The 16062-nt window shown below is 39.8% G+C and overlaps 1 protein-coding gene across 1 annotated transcript; it reads right to left on the bottom strand.

Annotated features, from left to right (window-relative positions):
- Positions 1 to 1343: 1343 nt before the first annotated feature.
- On the bottom strand, positions 1344 to 15399 carry LOC108267689 (receptor-interacting serine-threonine kinase 2). Its single transcript, XM_017472016.3, has 11 exons — positions 14749 to 15399; positions 13186 to 13339; positions 11836 to 11991; positions 11170 to 11327; positions 9934 to 9983; positions 8704 to 8865; positions 6960 to 7045; positions 5784 to 5882; positions 5565 to 5658; positions 4858 to 5064; positions 1344 to 4598 (listed from the first exon to the last, which is right to left on the bottom strand). Exons 1-11 carry the CDS (start codon positions 14937 to 14939, stop codon positions 4216 to 4218), a joined length of 1740 nt encoding a protein of 579 aa, XP_017327505.1. The 5' UTR covers positions 14940 to 15399; the 3' UTR covers positions 1344 to 4215.
- Between the last annotated feature and the right edge of the window lie 663 nt (positions 15400 to 16062).

Genomic DNA, 16062 nt, shown 5'->3' with positions numbered 1-16062 from the left:
TCTTACAATGAAATAAAACTTTGTTTGGAAATTTTGTACCACACAGTAATTCTCGCTATAACTTTTATACATTTATGTACATTGCCCTCCAATAGTACTGGAGCGGCAGGGATTATTTTCTTTTTTCTTTTTTTTTTTTTTGCACTGAAGACATTCGGGTTTGAGATCAATAAAATATCTATATTTACATCTAGACATGTTAAACAACTGGGAACATGGCACCTTTGGATTGTATCCACCCATTTTTCAAGTGATCCAAAATAAAATACTGGTTTCATGTTTCCCCAGGTGTATTTAAACAATTAATAGCTCTGAATGTCTACTCTTGGCTTAAGCTCTGGGTTTCACCTGTGAAGACGGCTTTTGTTATTAAAAAGGATAAACCAACATGAAGACCAGAAAGCTGTCTATGGGAGAAAAGCGAGCCATTCTGAAGCCAAGAGGGGAAATCTAACAGCCATTGCACAAGCTTTGGGCATAGCCAATACAACTATTTGGAATATACTAACAACCAGGCATTGATCAGGTCAACCACGAAAAAACAGCAGCAGTTGATGACAAACATTGAGAGGAAAACACTGTGAAGAAAAAACCCAAAAACAATCGTCACCAACAACCTTCACAGGGCAGGGGTGAGGGTAGCATAATCTACCATTTGAAGAAAACTTCAAGAGCAGAAATACGAAGGCCATACCACAAGATGCAAAATCACTCATCAGCAGTAAGAATCAGAAAGCCATATTGGAATTCACAAAGAAATATAGAGACGAGCCACAAGATTTTATACTGGCCAAGTCAATCACTAGACCTTAACCCAAACTGAACAGCTTTTCACCTCTTGAAGAGGAGACTGAAGGAAGAACTCCCCTGTAACAATCAAAAACTGAAAGAAGCTGCAGTACAAGCCTGTGCGTCAGTGGGTTTCATGCAGTTATTGCAAGCAACGGATATGCAACCAAATAAGTGTTCCTTACTTTCAATTCTGTTCCTATACTTTTGTTGCCTAAAAATTGGGTGCCATGTTCCAAGTTATTTAACACTTCTAGATATAAATATCAGGAAATGAAACTGATATAAATGATCGATCGTCTTGTATTCATCTTTTGATCTCAAACCCAAAGCAGAAGAATTCGTCTTGCCCTTCCGATACTTTTGGAAGGGACTCTATATTATTTTTGTCTCTTTTTGGTCCATCATACAGTCATATCTCTAGGACACTGCGTGCTGTTGCTTTCACACTGATTAAGAGTGAGCGCAGCATAGGTAAAGTCTGAAACCTTAGGCAAGCTTGCGCTTGCTGGTATTTCCAGTTGAATGACAAAAGAAAGCAGATGAAACTTTAATGGAGAGCTACACATTTTAATAAAACACAGAACAGTCTCGGGAAGTTTCTCATTATGTTCATACTAGAGCACATACTGTACACAGACCGCATTCCTGACACCTGTATGTTGCTACATTTGTGAGGCATCGTTTGTAATGTGCACACGGTTTTTCATGACAGCATTTAGTTTTACAGAAAGAAGGCAAGAGATGGCACTTTTAGAGATACAACAAAATAAAGGAATAATGCTGTCATGACAAAAAATAATCCTCTTCATTTAGGCCTAGCATCTATATCATTAAGGCAATGTTCAGTTTGGCACAGCTCTTTTGTGTTTAAAAAAACAAAACAAATTTTATTCACCCTACAGACAGGATACAATAATACAACGTTGTGATATTTTGACACCTTGATCCACGTCATGATCAACGTCTATGCTGAATTGGCACAATACTCTGCAAATATTAATGTGAACATAATACCCAAGTACACTGATGATACTGTCTAGTGCATCACTTATTAATACCATGCAAATAATCAAATACTTACTCTTCTTTAAATAGTAATGTGAACCATTGCCTACAGGCACATCGAAGCAGATGGGAATCCAAACCCAGTGTTCATTTCAAGTGTAAACTAACCAACAAAAATAAGCTAAGCGACTTAGCAAGCCCATCATCTGCAGTGCAACAATAAAAATAAATTGTCGATAGTGACCATTTTGAAGCAACCCGATGCAAAAAAAAAAGAACTTTCTAGAAACCCGAAATTGCCAAAACCAGTTGGGAAAAGATCCCGCCAGGTCAGGTGGAGTTCACGGAGACAAAAACCCAAGCAGGAAAAACGCTGCTGTAAACACAAACACATTCTACAGTGTCACACCAAACGGACATGATGGGTATTGAAAATAAAACACTCAAAATCCAGTAGCATAAATCTTCCCTCTAGAAGGGTTCAGCGTTACGATAATGATTCGGGCAAGCCACAGGTCAAGCGGAATTCAGAAGAAGATGGTAGCGATGCTGTTGGCTTACAGGGTGGACACATCACTAGTGCAGGACAAGTGAATTACAACTCCAAGTGATCAGTTTTTCCATTCACTGTACGGCTGGGCGATATGACGATATATCGGTATTGCGATATATTAGATCACAGTAGTCTTTTCTGAGATATCGCAGGTAACGTGATATCTTTTTATATTTAAAAAAATATATAAAATGTGATTTTATTTATTTGTTATATCTGATAAATTATCTTTAAAAAATGTTTTAAATAATAATAATAATAATACTTATAATAAAATTATGAAGTATCTGATTTGATGGCAATACGGATTTTTTAATTATTATTTTTTGTATTTTGTTGACTTCAAATAAAAATATTTTAAAAAGGTTTTTAAACTGTATTGCTAGCTGTTCGTCTGTTCAGTTTGATACATTTCAACGGTATGTATGTGTGTATTTTTTGGTCAGATCTCCTACCACTAATTGCCTGTTAATTATAATGGTCATGAGGGTTTGCCTTAGTTCACTCATCCACCAAATCAGAAAAAGACAAATAAGGTGGGCAATAAACACGTTGCGCAAAATTAGCCACGTTAAATTGTTATGTTATAATTAGTTGCTTACTGCAGAACTAAACAATCCAACGCCTCCTCCTAGAAGCCTAAACATAACCCACGAGACGCTGTACAGCATGTAACAAACATTTATCCAGCCTGAAACACCCAAGTAGGAGGAGTTGGATCAGGTGCAGTCCACCTCCTGGACTTCTGGTTCTGCAGCAAGGTGTACTTGAGCTTTTTAGCCAGGCAAGCATAACATTGGAGAACTCACTTGCCTGGTAGCTAGTGAATAAATAATGATTTGTCCACCCCATGCTTTACGTCATAATATAACTGTACAACATGGGAAAAACAGAATGCCATTTCAGGTTGATGGATAAATCAACCTTCAAGAAGTTCAGCAGGCTAATGAGGCTGCATACACAAGGATGTATTTGTAGCTAAGAACGAAGGACAACAAGCATATGTATTAACTACGCTTCATTTCTTTTCTTTCTTTCTTTTTTTTTTTTTTTAAAAGTGCATCATAAATTGGGCACAGTATGGAGGAGAAAGTTAGAAAGTGTAACTGCATGGGGCTTCGGTTATTGGTTGACTCCAACGATAAGGATGAGAAATCAGTTGTCAGTTATATCCAGAGCTGTATGATCCAGCAGTAAAAATCTCTAAGCATTGTTTTGGCCCTCAGGTCTGTATGTATGTTTCACTTAAAAATCATTTCCCTGCAAATGCACCTAGGACAAACCACCAATTTTCTCACAGATGCCAAAACGTCGTTGTGACGGCAGCATGTAATACCAAAAGTGAGATCCGGTTATCACAAAGCCAACTGGTGTAGAACTTCCAGAAAACTTCATAGTTTTCATAAAAATAAAAACAGGAAGACAAGTTCCCATCAAGCCGTGGTAAAACAGTGCTGGCGACTTCACCGTCTGATCCTGGTTCACTTTCACGGATTGAACATCTCGTGTCCGATAAACCCAAGTGACCAGCTCAGCCTGAAAATGAGAAGATACGGTGGTGTAATCTGGATTGCTCAACCAGGACATGGACAAAGTCACTGGACCTACCACACAAAAGCAGCGATGGAACAAAACATTTGATCAAATGACATATCTTGAACCATCTACTCCAACTAAAAAAAAAGTGAAAGAGCTTGGGTATAATCTGGATGAAATGAACGAGTTCTACATCCGCAGCAGGGGAGAGCGTAATCGCGCCGGTGCAAGGCCAATACAATTTTTCCCCATGACAAAAAAGCAGCAATGCAGGAAAATCCCTCAGCGGTCTATTCCAAAAGTGTCCAATTCTCAGGGAAGCGAAAAGCTCAGAAGATGTTGCGGATGTTATTGCTGGAGGTGGACAGTGGTGGAGCACTGGCGGCGCTGTAGGGCGGTGGAGGCGTCGGGGAAGTAAGGTCCGGATACGGCTGCAGGCCCATCTGCTTGTTTTCCTGCAGCTTGCGTACCACCACGCGGCAAAACTCCTCGTTGTGGCGCTCGCACGTGTCCAGAAGCTTGCGAACTTTGGCGGTGCGCGTCTGCTGGTTGGCCACCAGCTCGTAGTCCTCACGCATAAGCAATTCGCGGGCCAGCAACGCATCCAGGCTCTGGTTTAGACATGCTTCCGTCATCTGGCGCACAACCTCCTCCCGTCGAGAGCTGATCCATCGTGCTGCTGGGCCCTGGATGTCCGACGGCATGGGGAAATCTAGAGAATGTTACAGATTATGCACCAGTTACAAATAGGGACCGTTTTAATTTTTGAAATAACTTACATTTCTTCACTTTATTTGCCAATGTGAAAGTGAGTGATAAGGAAGTTTGGCATCTCTTTGTTAGACTGGAGATAGGTAGAGATTAAGTTTGTTCTGTCTGGTAATGATTTCTGGACAGAAGTTAACCATTATATGAACCAAAAAAGGATTTATTTTTGGTTTAGGAATTAGCTGTAGAGCAATGCGACATACCTTGTGGATGTGCCTGTAGGGTGAGTGGATGAATGTTTACAGGCAGGTTGCTCTCATTTTGAGGCAGGTGTGGTCTTAGGGGGATGCTGTAGTCCGAGACGAACTGGGCCGTCTGATAATTAGGATTCAGGTTGTTCTGAGAGCCCTGATCCAATAAGGGTTTTGGAGCATCCAGTGGTATGGACATGACCGATGACAATGGTCCAGCTAAGAAGAAAAGGAGGCATTGTTACATACTATATTCACGACAGGGTTTTTCACACATAGATGTGAAAAGGTAGAGGTCTGAAAATTCACACACACACTGCCATTTCATTGCCATTGCCATCCAATATTAGCAAACATTGGTCAATTGCCTTGCTCTTGGGTTCGGTTGGAGAATTCAAGGCAGTCAGAAAGCTCCCAAAATTCCAACATGGAAATCTCCCCCACCAACAGGTCAATGTAAATGAAAGAAGTGGGAATTGCTTCCCCCCTTCCCCATATGACTCATCAACAGTGCCGCCATCTTTATCTTCCAAGCAACGCTCATTAAACTGAACAGAATTTAGAGCATTAACTAAAAATGTCTAAAAAACATCACGGAAGAACATCATTGAAGATCAAGTCAGTCACAACTGTTTCTATTGCATCTCGAACCATCACAGGGTTTTACGCATCGTAGTTATGGCAACAATTCGAACACAAAACTCAAGTGTAAGGATTACCATGAGAGGGATTGGAGATGGTAAGGTAGCCTGGTTGGGAGATATCCGTGTCCTGGGAGGAGCAAGACCCTGAACCTGATGTAGAGCTGGTATCCTGTCACAGAGCCATCACAAAATCGTTAATAAAAATTCTATGTGGGATATTACATGGGACAACACAATGGCTGTTTTCACAGGTCACAGAGCAGAGGTATGAGAAGAAGATATGAAGACACTGACTGGCCAGGGAGTGTTCTGTTCCTTCAGACTCTTATCTGTTCTTTTCACATTCGCTGTAGTCGTTGTCGTTGTTGAAGGGCTGCTAATAGGTCGCATGAACTACAAAAAGAAAACAGCAGAGATGAGAGAGAGAGAGAGAGAGAGAGAGAGAGAGATAGAGAGAGAGAGAGAGAGAGAGAGAGAGAGAGATGGGGTTTTATATTTAGAGCCAACTAAAAGCAATTTCAAATGTGTTTAAGTGAAACTATAGCAAATCCAGATGTGCCAGTATTGGTAACAAAAAATATCCCAACAGGCTATCCTTACAGGCACATTCTGTGATTGTAGGCTACATGCACGTTCTTCGCTTAGCTATCTAATGATAGCCATATTTCAACATAGAGAACATTAGCCAGTGAGTATTGAATGATTTGTGCGCATCTGCCATCATGGGGTTGTTTACCGGTCACGGAGAGTAAAGCTAGGTTAGCTAAAGTTGCGTCGCTTCATAAGGGTGTGTGCCCATGCTTGAAATGCTTGAAAATTATCGTAGCTTACATTATCTTACATGAAGTGGTGTGAGGATGTACTGTGGCATGAATTTGTTTGTAGCTACAGTGGATTAAATGATCTTGACCGTTATGGTGTATTCATGTATTAATTACATGCACATCAGCGCTCTAGCTAAGAGTGCCACAGCACCTCTTTTGAAACACTTGGGCATTGGCCAAAACTTAAAAAAAGCACTTCTAATAACAATGATACACCTTTTAGACCCTACACAAATGACTGCCTCGCTCTGCAGCGGATGACAGCCTGGTAAAACCAGACTTGCCTATTCTTCTTTTACTGACCAAAGAATAAATGTATGCCCCTTTAATCGCTCTATTGAGAAGTTCACCTAGAAAAGTCATCATGTAGGAAAAGTAACCACTACCATGTCCCACGTCCTTTCCCCTTCAGTGAACTGCCTTTTCCGACAAGCCGATTTTATTCTCAATTGTTGTAACTGCTGGTTTAGTTCAAAAAGCAGAAAAAGACCATTTTGAAGTATCTCCCATTTCGCCACAGCCACATCGTGCCTAAACCATAGATAGCAACACGTCTGTTATTTGAAGCGAAAATGAAAAACATACTGCTCAAAATGCTTAGAATAAACTGAAATGTAACCATTTCAGGTTCCTCTTTTACACTCACTTTTGACCTTTTGACCTCCAGTACTGCCTCCAGGACATCGATTTCGTCAAACCTCCGCAGCATGGGCTCCAGTTCGATAAGACAGTCTGGCGGGCAAAAAGGCATAGTATATAGTACCAAGGCATCATGTTATACATGATATAATAATATCATGATAAATAAGTTAACAGTACACTTTCTCAGATATTCTACATACTGGAATGTCTTTTTTTTTTTTTTTTAACAATTACAAAATCTGATCGGAAATAGCTGATTTGAGAACGTTTTGTACTGAATCTTTAAACTGTAAAATGTTGTGAAGTGAAAAAAAATTATATTAGGTTAATTCTTAATAAATAGGTTAATTAGGGCCCCCCCACATGCAAACTACAATTTTGTTGCCATTTTGTTAGCAAATCAATACGCCATGATGCAGATCAAGTATCGTGACGCGGTATTTTTTGTCACATTGCTCAGTTATATACTGTACATGAACCAGTTGCACCCAAAAACACAAAATCAATGCCAGAAATAACCGCTTTGTTCACTGCAAGACAGGCAGGAAGTGCTTGACAAAATGTGCGTCTGAGCAAAAAAGAGGAACCAAAGACGAACTATAAAACTAGGCCGCTGCACGGGAAGCAGATCTTTGGAGTGAGTAGGGTCTTGAGAAGGCAACACGAAAATAGACACAATTCTGTGTGGCCGTTACAAAATGGAGCGCGACCCGGGTCGCAACTCTAAGAAACAACACTGCAAAGATCAGGCACAGGTCAAATGTGGGTCAGGTTAGTTAAATAACTGAGTAAAAACAAGTCCACAGCAATCAATACACAACTATTAATTAAACTCTTTGTGATGGATCACTGGCAAAATACATTTATGGAAGGAGTCTCCAATGTCAGCGCTTTGGGACCGCCCGAAGTAAAGCTTTAACTAAGTTTTCAGACACAGGGACAGAGAAGTTTGTGTGTTGCGGTTTCTTGGTAACGTAAAGAAAGAAGGGGAAAAAAAGAAAAAAAAAAAAAAAGAGGCTGTTGAGGGAACATAGGCCTATAGTTGTTATAATGCAAGTGAAAACAGGAACTAACTTACTTCGTGGACATTCCACAAACATCAACTTTAACTACAGAAATATAATAAGTATGATGTTCTTGAACTCTTTCTCGCAGTACCCTGGCGTTCCATTCAGCCCCCGCAATGGAAATCGACTGATCGGGCATTTTCAAAAATCAGTATAAACAAATGAGAAAAATACAATCACATGTATGTATACATATGTATATATTTTATCACTGCAAGTCTGGTTTAAGATGAGTCAGGACACTGTTGGGTTTCTGTGTATAGAGTGTCATGACTCTGGGTAAAGGGAAGGGTGTGAGACCCCCGCAGCTTTTTTTTTGATAGTAAAACACCATATACAACTGCCACAATGAAATTATAACATTTAAACCTGGTAGGCTAGGTAAAAATAAATAAATACTTATGAGAAACTGCAGATTCTTATAGGACTGAGTGTCTAACTTTTATATGAGCGGCGTTTGACATCACAGATTAATTAAATGCTGAACATGGGGACCTCCAAAACAGGCGGAAATTCCTTTTTTTTTGGCCTCTGGTAAAAATAAATTAAACCGTAACCATCGGCGAATTGCTTTAGTACAAGTCTAGTGCTCAGGTGAGTTGATAAACCTTCATAGACTAGCAAACTGAGAGGTTAGTTATACTATTAAACAGGTTAAAAGGTGAAAGTTTCACCACTCACTGAGGAAAGAGGGGCGCTCGTCGGGATTAGCGGTCCAGCCGCACGTCATGAGGTTGATGAGTGTCTCTCTGCCGGGGATGTCTGCTGGAAGGCTGTCCAGTCCGGTGTCGGGCCGAGAGCCACGCAGGACGCTGAACATTATCTGCATGGGGTTTGTAGCATCTGACCCAAAAAAAAATTTTTTAATTAAACACAACATGAGAAACAGAGAAGGAAGTAAAATTATGAATTAAAGTGCTGTGCCAAGCTTGAATCGGTCACACAGTTCACGCCGATAAGATATTACTTTCTTTAAGCTGTCTGATTTGTATTCGATAAGAGCTCTCATGAGCAAAATACTACAAAACACAAATTTAAGATTTTTCAAGAATTAAAATAAGGCATGACGTCTTTGCTCTTTGGGCTATCTATTAAACCATTTTAATAAGAACACCCGTACCCCTGCTCGTTCATGCAAAGACAACAGTTACAAAAGACCAGGCCAAGTTTTTTTCCAATCTTCAGTGGTAGCATCGGATTTCCTGTGGATCCCAGCGTGGTTTTCTGCTTTTGTACTGTAGCTCATCCACCTGAAAGTGGCATGCTGTGGGTTCTGACATGCTATTCTGCTTAGCATGGTTGTAAAGAGTGGTTACTGTATCCTTCCTGTTAACTCGAACCCTTCTGCCCATTCTCCTAATCATCTCTCTCATCAATGAGGCATTTCTGCCAGCACAACTGCAGCTCGGTGGATAGACACCGTTATTTGTGTGAAAATCAGCAGTTTCTGGACAGCCCTTCTGCTCCAGTCAAAGTCACTGAGGTCACATCCCTCTCCGCCCATTCTGATGTTTGATGTGAACTTTAACATGCACTGTGAAATGGCTGACTGACCGAACAAGTGCGCGAATGAGTAGGTGTACATGTGTTCCAAGTGGCCTGCGAGTATGTATTATACACACACATCCATCTTCTATACCGCTTATCCTTCCTTCAGGGTCACAGGGAAACCTGGAGCCTATCGAGCACAAGGCGGGGTACACCCCGGACAGGGTGGGTTCTTTCTTTCTTTCTTTCTTTCTTTCTATCTATCTATCTAACATACATACATACATACATACATACATACATACATACATATATATATAGAGAGAGAGAGAGAGAGAGAGAGATCGATCTGGTAAAAACCTGTCTGTCAGCCTGCATGTTTCAATCTCACACACACACGCGCATGACTTCCACTTCTATTACCTTCATAAGGTATCCGTCGAGACAGCACTTCCCACATGATGATGGCATAACTGAAAGAGGAAGCAGAGAACAACAGGGTAAACCGGCTGAGAAGCTGCCACTCGGGAATCCCCTTAGAGGAATTAAAACTCTCACTTCGTTCCAAGCCCAACGATTTCAACAGGCCCCTTTGACTAATCTGGGACAAATCACTGAGGAACGTAACACTCATTCTGTTCTGAAGCTGAATTCTCATACTCTAACCAGTTTCCCGGAAGATGCGGCCTCAGCAACGGGGAAGTCTGCGCAGGTGTGATGGTTAGTGGGACATTGTTCACGGTTCACATTTCTGGGAAACGTGACGAAGCATGAGAATGTCTTCACTTCGGAGATCTGAATGTGACACGCCCACTGGCTAAAGGCAGTAATGGATACAAGGTGACAGATGAGTGGGAGGGAAATCAGAACAATTTACGATGTTTTTTTTTTTTTTATTCAAACCACCATTACATGGTTTACATGGGAATGCAGAAAGTCAAAAAATAAAATAAAATAAATACACGAGTGATGTCAAGCGTTTGTTTCTCTCTCTCTCTCTCTCTCCCTCTCCCCCAATCAAAAAAATAAATAAACAAATAAGACAAAGTGCTGGTGAAAAATATTTCCTGTTAGTGAGCGAATATGAGGAAATGCTTAATCAAAAATATTTCCTTCGCCAATAAACCAAAATAGGGTGGTATCAAATCCAAAGTTAATAATTTTCCTTAGTTAGGTCACTTACGATCGTTCTCTCACCAGCCTCTCCTCCTTCTGTGTCATTAAGATGATAAAACAAAGTGTTTGTAAATTTACAGAGAAACTGTGAAGCGTAAACTCCACTGTCCTGAAGATTTTCCCCATGGTGGAAAAAGTTCAGACTGTTTCAATGCTCTGACGCTAGAGACACTTTCCAAAAAAATGCTAAATAAACGTCCCGTCGTGGTTACAGAAACAACGACATATTAAGACGAGTGCATTACTACGTATAAACTTCGCAACGCCTTGAAATGCCTTCTGACCAATTAGAATAGAGGATTCGACAGCACTACAATTTGAATACGTCCATCCGCTTACTCCTTCTTCAGGGTTACGAGGAACCTGGAGCCTGGACAGGGTGCCAGTCAATTTGAATACGTTACATTTATAATTATATACACACACACACACACACACCAACAAAATAAATGTGCCAGAGCATAAAATCAGTACGAGACAGACCTGTACATGTCCTGTTTGACATCCGTTCTCCGAGTCTTGTTGGGTTCGTACTCTTCAGGAGGCATATATATGACGGTGCCGCCCATCTCAGCCGGCTTCGATCCAGAACCTTTGCTAATTGAGAGCTGGCGCCATTTTGACAAACCAAAGTCAGCTATCTGTAAGGAAGATGAAGAACTTCACGATTATGCAGTCAAGAAAGCCTATTCATATTAACGGCTTGCAATAGGACAGGAGTTGTTCCAGGTTCTTCAGATTGGCCAAAAAGTAAATCCTGTTAAAATGAGTTTTAAAGAAGTCCTTCATTAAAAAAAGAAACACGTAGTCGTTTTTTTTTTTGGGTATAGCTTTCCCTCTTCAAGTATTCATTAGAAATTATCCTCAGTCAGGCCAAGACCTTTCTGGAACCGAGAGGTTTGGGAAGGAATGATGAGGTTTTTGGGAACGCTTACTCATGAGTCACAAAAGCGCTCCAATATCGACTCACATTCCAGCCAAGTACAGCAAGCACAAGTCAATAAATAAAGGAGGGAAATGGTCCACTGAAACAGCAATTATTAAACCAGTTCCTTTGTGCTGGCAAATTGTGAAATTGAGGAAGCTGTGATGAAAATGGTAAAACTTCTGGTGAGCTCCGGGCTTGTGGTTAAGACAAAGCTTACAAACCTTCACGTGGTACTCGCCGTCCAGAAGAATGTTCTGCGTTTTCAGGTCATGATGGAGCAGCGGTGGAGTCATGTTATGGAGAAAATTAACACCCAGAGCGATTTCATACAGAACGCGCAGCCTGAGAGGCCAAGCCACCACTGGATACATGTTTTTCTGAGCAAGAGACAGAAAGAGAAAGAAAGAACAGAGAATGAAAATGAGCTAAAACTGAGATAAACATTGTTACAACAAGCCTGAGACTTGAAGTTCTCAACTACGACAATACTGCATATCATACCATCCTCATGACATAGTCTAGCTTCTAAGCACAAATAAAGACTAGGATTTATTAAATAATTAATTGATTTTTTTTAAAAGGGCTTGATTTTGGGTTCAACAGTAAGGTTTGCCTAGGCACTTTTCATAAGCAGGTGATAATCCAGCCTCTGCGATGGCAGTGATTTGCGACTTCCCCAACTCAAGAGCTCATTACAAAGCCCTTCGTTCGCTTGAGCGGTCATTTAGATCCACATTAAGAAATCAAGTGGCCTGTTAACACATCTACACAATCGTTTAGTCACAGAGGTGCCAATATTTACACAAATGATATGCTTTCTCAGCTAAAATTTGCCTGGTGAAAAAAACTATTTACTCTGTGAATTCACGTGTGCTTCTGGAAGCAGTAACTTTTGCTTTCAACTTTTATTGAGGTGAACTTTGACCTGTGAATTCGCAAACAACATAAATCTTGTGAGCCAATAGAAAAACAGGTCTTTGTGGTCAGTAAATAAAATGGAGTTGTTGCTATTATCGAGTTAACACTCATATTCGACTTCTGGTAAGTGGTCTTTCCAGATGCACGCAAACACAGTCTGTAAAGAGCTACTGATATGACGGATTTGAATGGGACAATAAAAAAGATCAAAAAAAGAGAAAAAAAACATCCCAGAAATACTCTGGTAATAATTACCAGATGAATATTCCCAAAAAGTAATCCAGTTTGAATACAGCTTTAGGCAACTGATATCTAAATAATTATTTTTCTGGTTTAACAAGCTCAATGTTATACAGCTCATGATGTGAATATCAAACCCTTCATCATGGACTAGGATAAAGGATATTGCAGAGGGGAAAACACAGAACAGTTTTTCCCCTGAGAACTGAATGAATAATAACTAATGAGAACCTTTAACACATAGATGGATGATCCACTCCAGGCCTGTATACATGTTGTGTTAATTAAAATACTCGAACACACATCTTTCAAGCTCATCAGCTTTTTATCTGGACCCAGGAGCGTTAGAGCAGGAACTGGAGTCGAGAACTTCTTAACTTACAGTGTCACACACACAATGCAGAAGTCCGTACCTCATGCAGAAGCTCATCCAGAGAGCCATTGGTCATGAATTCGGTGATGATGCAGAAGAACTCGGGCTCGTTGCACACGCCGAAGATCTGGATGATGTGGTTGAACCTGGCCTTGTGAAGCACCTCGGCCTCTTTCAGTAAGCAATTCCTTTCTCTGCAAGGAAGTTTAATGTGATGAAAGGACTTCGGGATTCCCCTGCTGCCTGTGTCACAGCTAAACTGGTCAGTCAGATTGTACAATAGCAACAACACTGATCTGCATTTCAGTTTCATTTCTGGTGTCTGTCTGTCTGTCTCTCTCTCTCTCTCAGCATCTCAGATGTTCCAAAAAGGCTTTCAGTTTTCCTTCAGTTGTACCTTTGAGCATTAAAAAAAGTGCTGACACTAGAGACTCCTTCCAAAACTACTCAGTAATCATCTCCTATATTATTAGGCCATACAAGCATGATGTTGCTATGGAAACAATAACTTGAGAACCTGTACTTGGATTTAAATTACAGTCCAAACTGTTAAAGATGCTTTTATATATAATTAATTAATCAACACCTTCTGACCAATCAGGACCAAGAACTCAAGGAAGAAAACATCACAACACTACAGGATAACGTTCACTAGCCAGAACTGGACACCAATATACATCATTTAACACATACATGACGCAAAACGTATTTGTAATGAACATGATTTGGATCACAGATCTTTTAAACCTTGTATGAGCCAGTTTAAAGCTACAAATAGTCAAACGCGATGTTACAAAGCATTACTAATTAGATTATTCATTTGCAGTTAAAATCTCTGTAAGCAGTTTCTTATGCATGCTTCTTATGGGATGTTTTGGGAACATTCTTCAATGTCGGCTTGAAGTAATAAGGATGTTTTTCCATAGCTGTGCATTTCGTTTACATTTAATCATCACCACTAACATATTTCTAACTATCTTATGAGGTTAGCATCATCCTACACTGTCCTCCTATTGGTGGATTTTAGAAGACTTTCATAGCAGTGCTCACATGATAAGTTTCTGTGAACTGTGGTTGCATGTCTTTGATACTGATTAGATTTGGCACAGATTGAAATCTTAAATTCGTACTGGTTAAAATAGTCATCCTATAGATTACAATTGTAAAGTCATACAGATTAAAATCGTAAAGTCGTGCAGGTTAAAATCGTAAAGTTATACTTATAAAGCTAGTTCTCAAACAGATTACAACAGTGAAATTGTACAGATTAAAATAGTAGTCATACAGATTAAAATCGTAATGTCGTGCAGATTAAAATCGTAAAGTCGTATAGATTAAAATCGTAAAATTGTATAGATTGAAACTGTTGTACAGATTGAAGTCGTACAGATTAAAAGCTTAAAATCGTACAGATTAAAAGAGTAAAGTCGTACAGATTAAAAGAATAAAATCGCAGAGATTGAAACTGTTGTACAGATTAGAATCGTAAAGTCGGCGTACGTTTGATGTTTTTGACAGCACTATAACTTCACAGTGTGACACATTTCAGCAAAACAAGTTTTTCGTTATTTAAAAACAATCACACACAAGTGGAAGTTCCTACCTTTCCCCGACCGGGGAGTCCAGCTTTAAGCACTTAATGGCGACGGTGGTGCGCCAGTCGCTGTGCTGCGCCCGGAACACGGTGCCGAAGCCGCCTTTGCTGATGTAGTGCAGGTCGGTGAGTTTGCGGTACGGGATCACCGGCAGCGTGCTGGTCAGACTGCACAGATTCACGCAGCCCGCCTGGTCCATGCTGAACGCTCAGAGAGATAACGGCATTCCGGCAGAAACACTGAGTCACTCCGAGAGGGAAGAGAGCCGAAGCACAGATTAGGACTTCACCGACACTTTCAGACGAATCCGCCTAACACTTCTACTTTTTTTTCTTCTTCTTCTTCCTCCGCCGCCTCCGCCGCCGCCGCCCTCGCCGCCACCACCACCCTCACCCTCCACCTCCTCCTCGTCGTCCTCCCTCTCCTCCCTGTTCCCCCGAATAAAAACCCCGCAACACTATCTTTACACAATCAGCTACAAAATAACTCGTCTACACACACACAGTTACCTGATCACACTCCTGTCCACACACACTAATGTGTGTGTGATCGTCTAAAATCGGATCTTTGAGGATTTTTCGCAGGTGCGCATTTACGCGTTCGAAATATCACACAGTCTCGAACGGCTTGCTGCGTTATTCTTATTTTTTTTAACCCCTACCCATATTCCGGAAAACTCCGCCCCCTTGCATATGATTGGCTAGTAGTTCATACGTTCAAAACACCGAATCGTTCAAAAATTATTATTATTATTATTATTATTATTATTATTATTATTATTATTATTATTATTGTTGTTGTTGTTGTTGTTGTTGTTGTTATATTTGTCTTATGATTAATTAAATAAATATATATATTTTTTAAAAAAGTAGTAGAGTCAGTATATTCTACAAATAGCTTTATTTTTAAACAACGCACATTTTTAAATTTAATTGGAATAGAACAAATGTTTCCATTTCCTTTAAAAATTCAATTAAAACGCATTATTATTATTATTATTATTATTATTATTATTATTATTATTATTATTATTATTATTATATGAAATGTATCCATTATTATAACAAAACCATTATATGCATTTGTTGTATATATTATCCATATGAATGGGAATAAAATCATATACATATATAAAAATAAACAAAGTACATCATTATAGCTTTTATTGTTGTTGTTGTTGTTGATGATGATGATGTGCTTCTTCTTGCTGTTAATGTTGTTAAAAGGACCAAATTTAATTAAAATACTGTTTCGATTTCCTTTTAAAAAGAAAATATACAACTAAATATTTGTGCGTTTGTTTAGGTTGTATATCTTTGTGA

The sequence above is a fragment of the Ictalurus punctatus genome, chromosome 7 (genome assembly GCF_001660625.3).
Source record: "Ictalurus punctatus breed USDA103 chromosome 7, Coco_2.0, whole genome shotgun sequence".
In the NCBI taxonomy this organism is placed as follows: domain Eukaryota; kingdom Metazoa; phylum Chordata; class Actinopteri; order Siluriformes; family Ictaluridae; genus Ictalurus; species Ictalurus punctatus.
This window is presented reverse-complemented; position numbering and strand designations above follow the sequence as displayed.

Coding starts and splice junctions, on each gene's coding strand:
- LOC108267689 (XM_017472016.3), bottom strand. CDS start 14,939: ATGGACCAGGCGGGCTGCGTGAATCTGTGCAGTCTGACCAGCACGCTG. Junction 13,340..14,748: donor GACTCCCCGGTCGGGGAAAG/GTAGGAACTTCC, acceptor ACTTCCTTGCAG/AGAAAGGAATTGCTTACTGA. Junction 4,599..4,857: donor CCTACAGGCACATCCACAAG/GTATGTCGCATT, acceptor AACATTCTCTAG/ATTTCCCCATGCCGTCGGAC.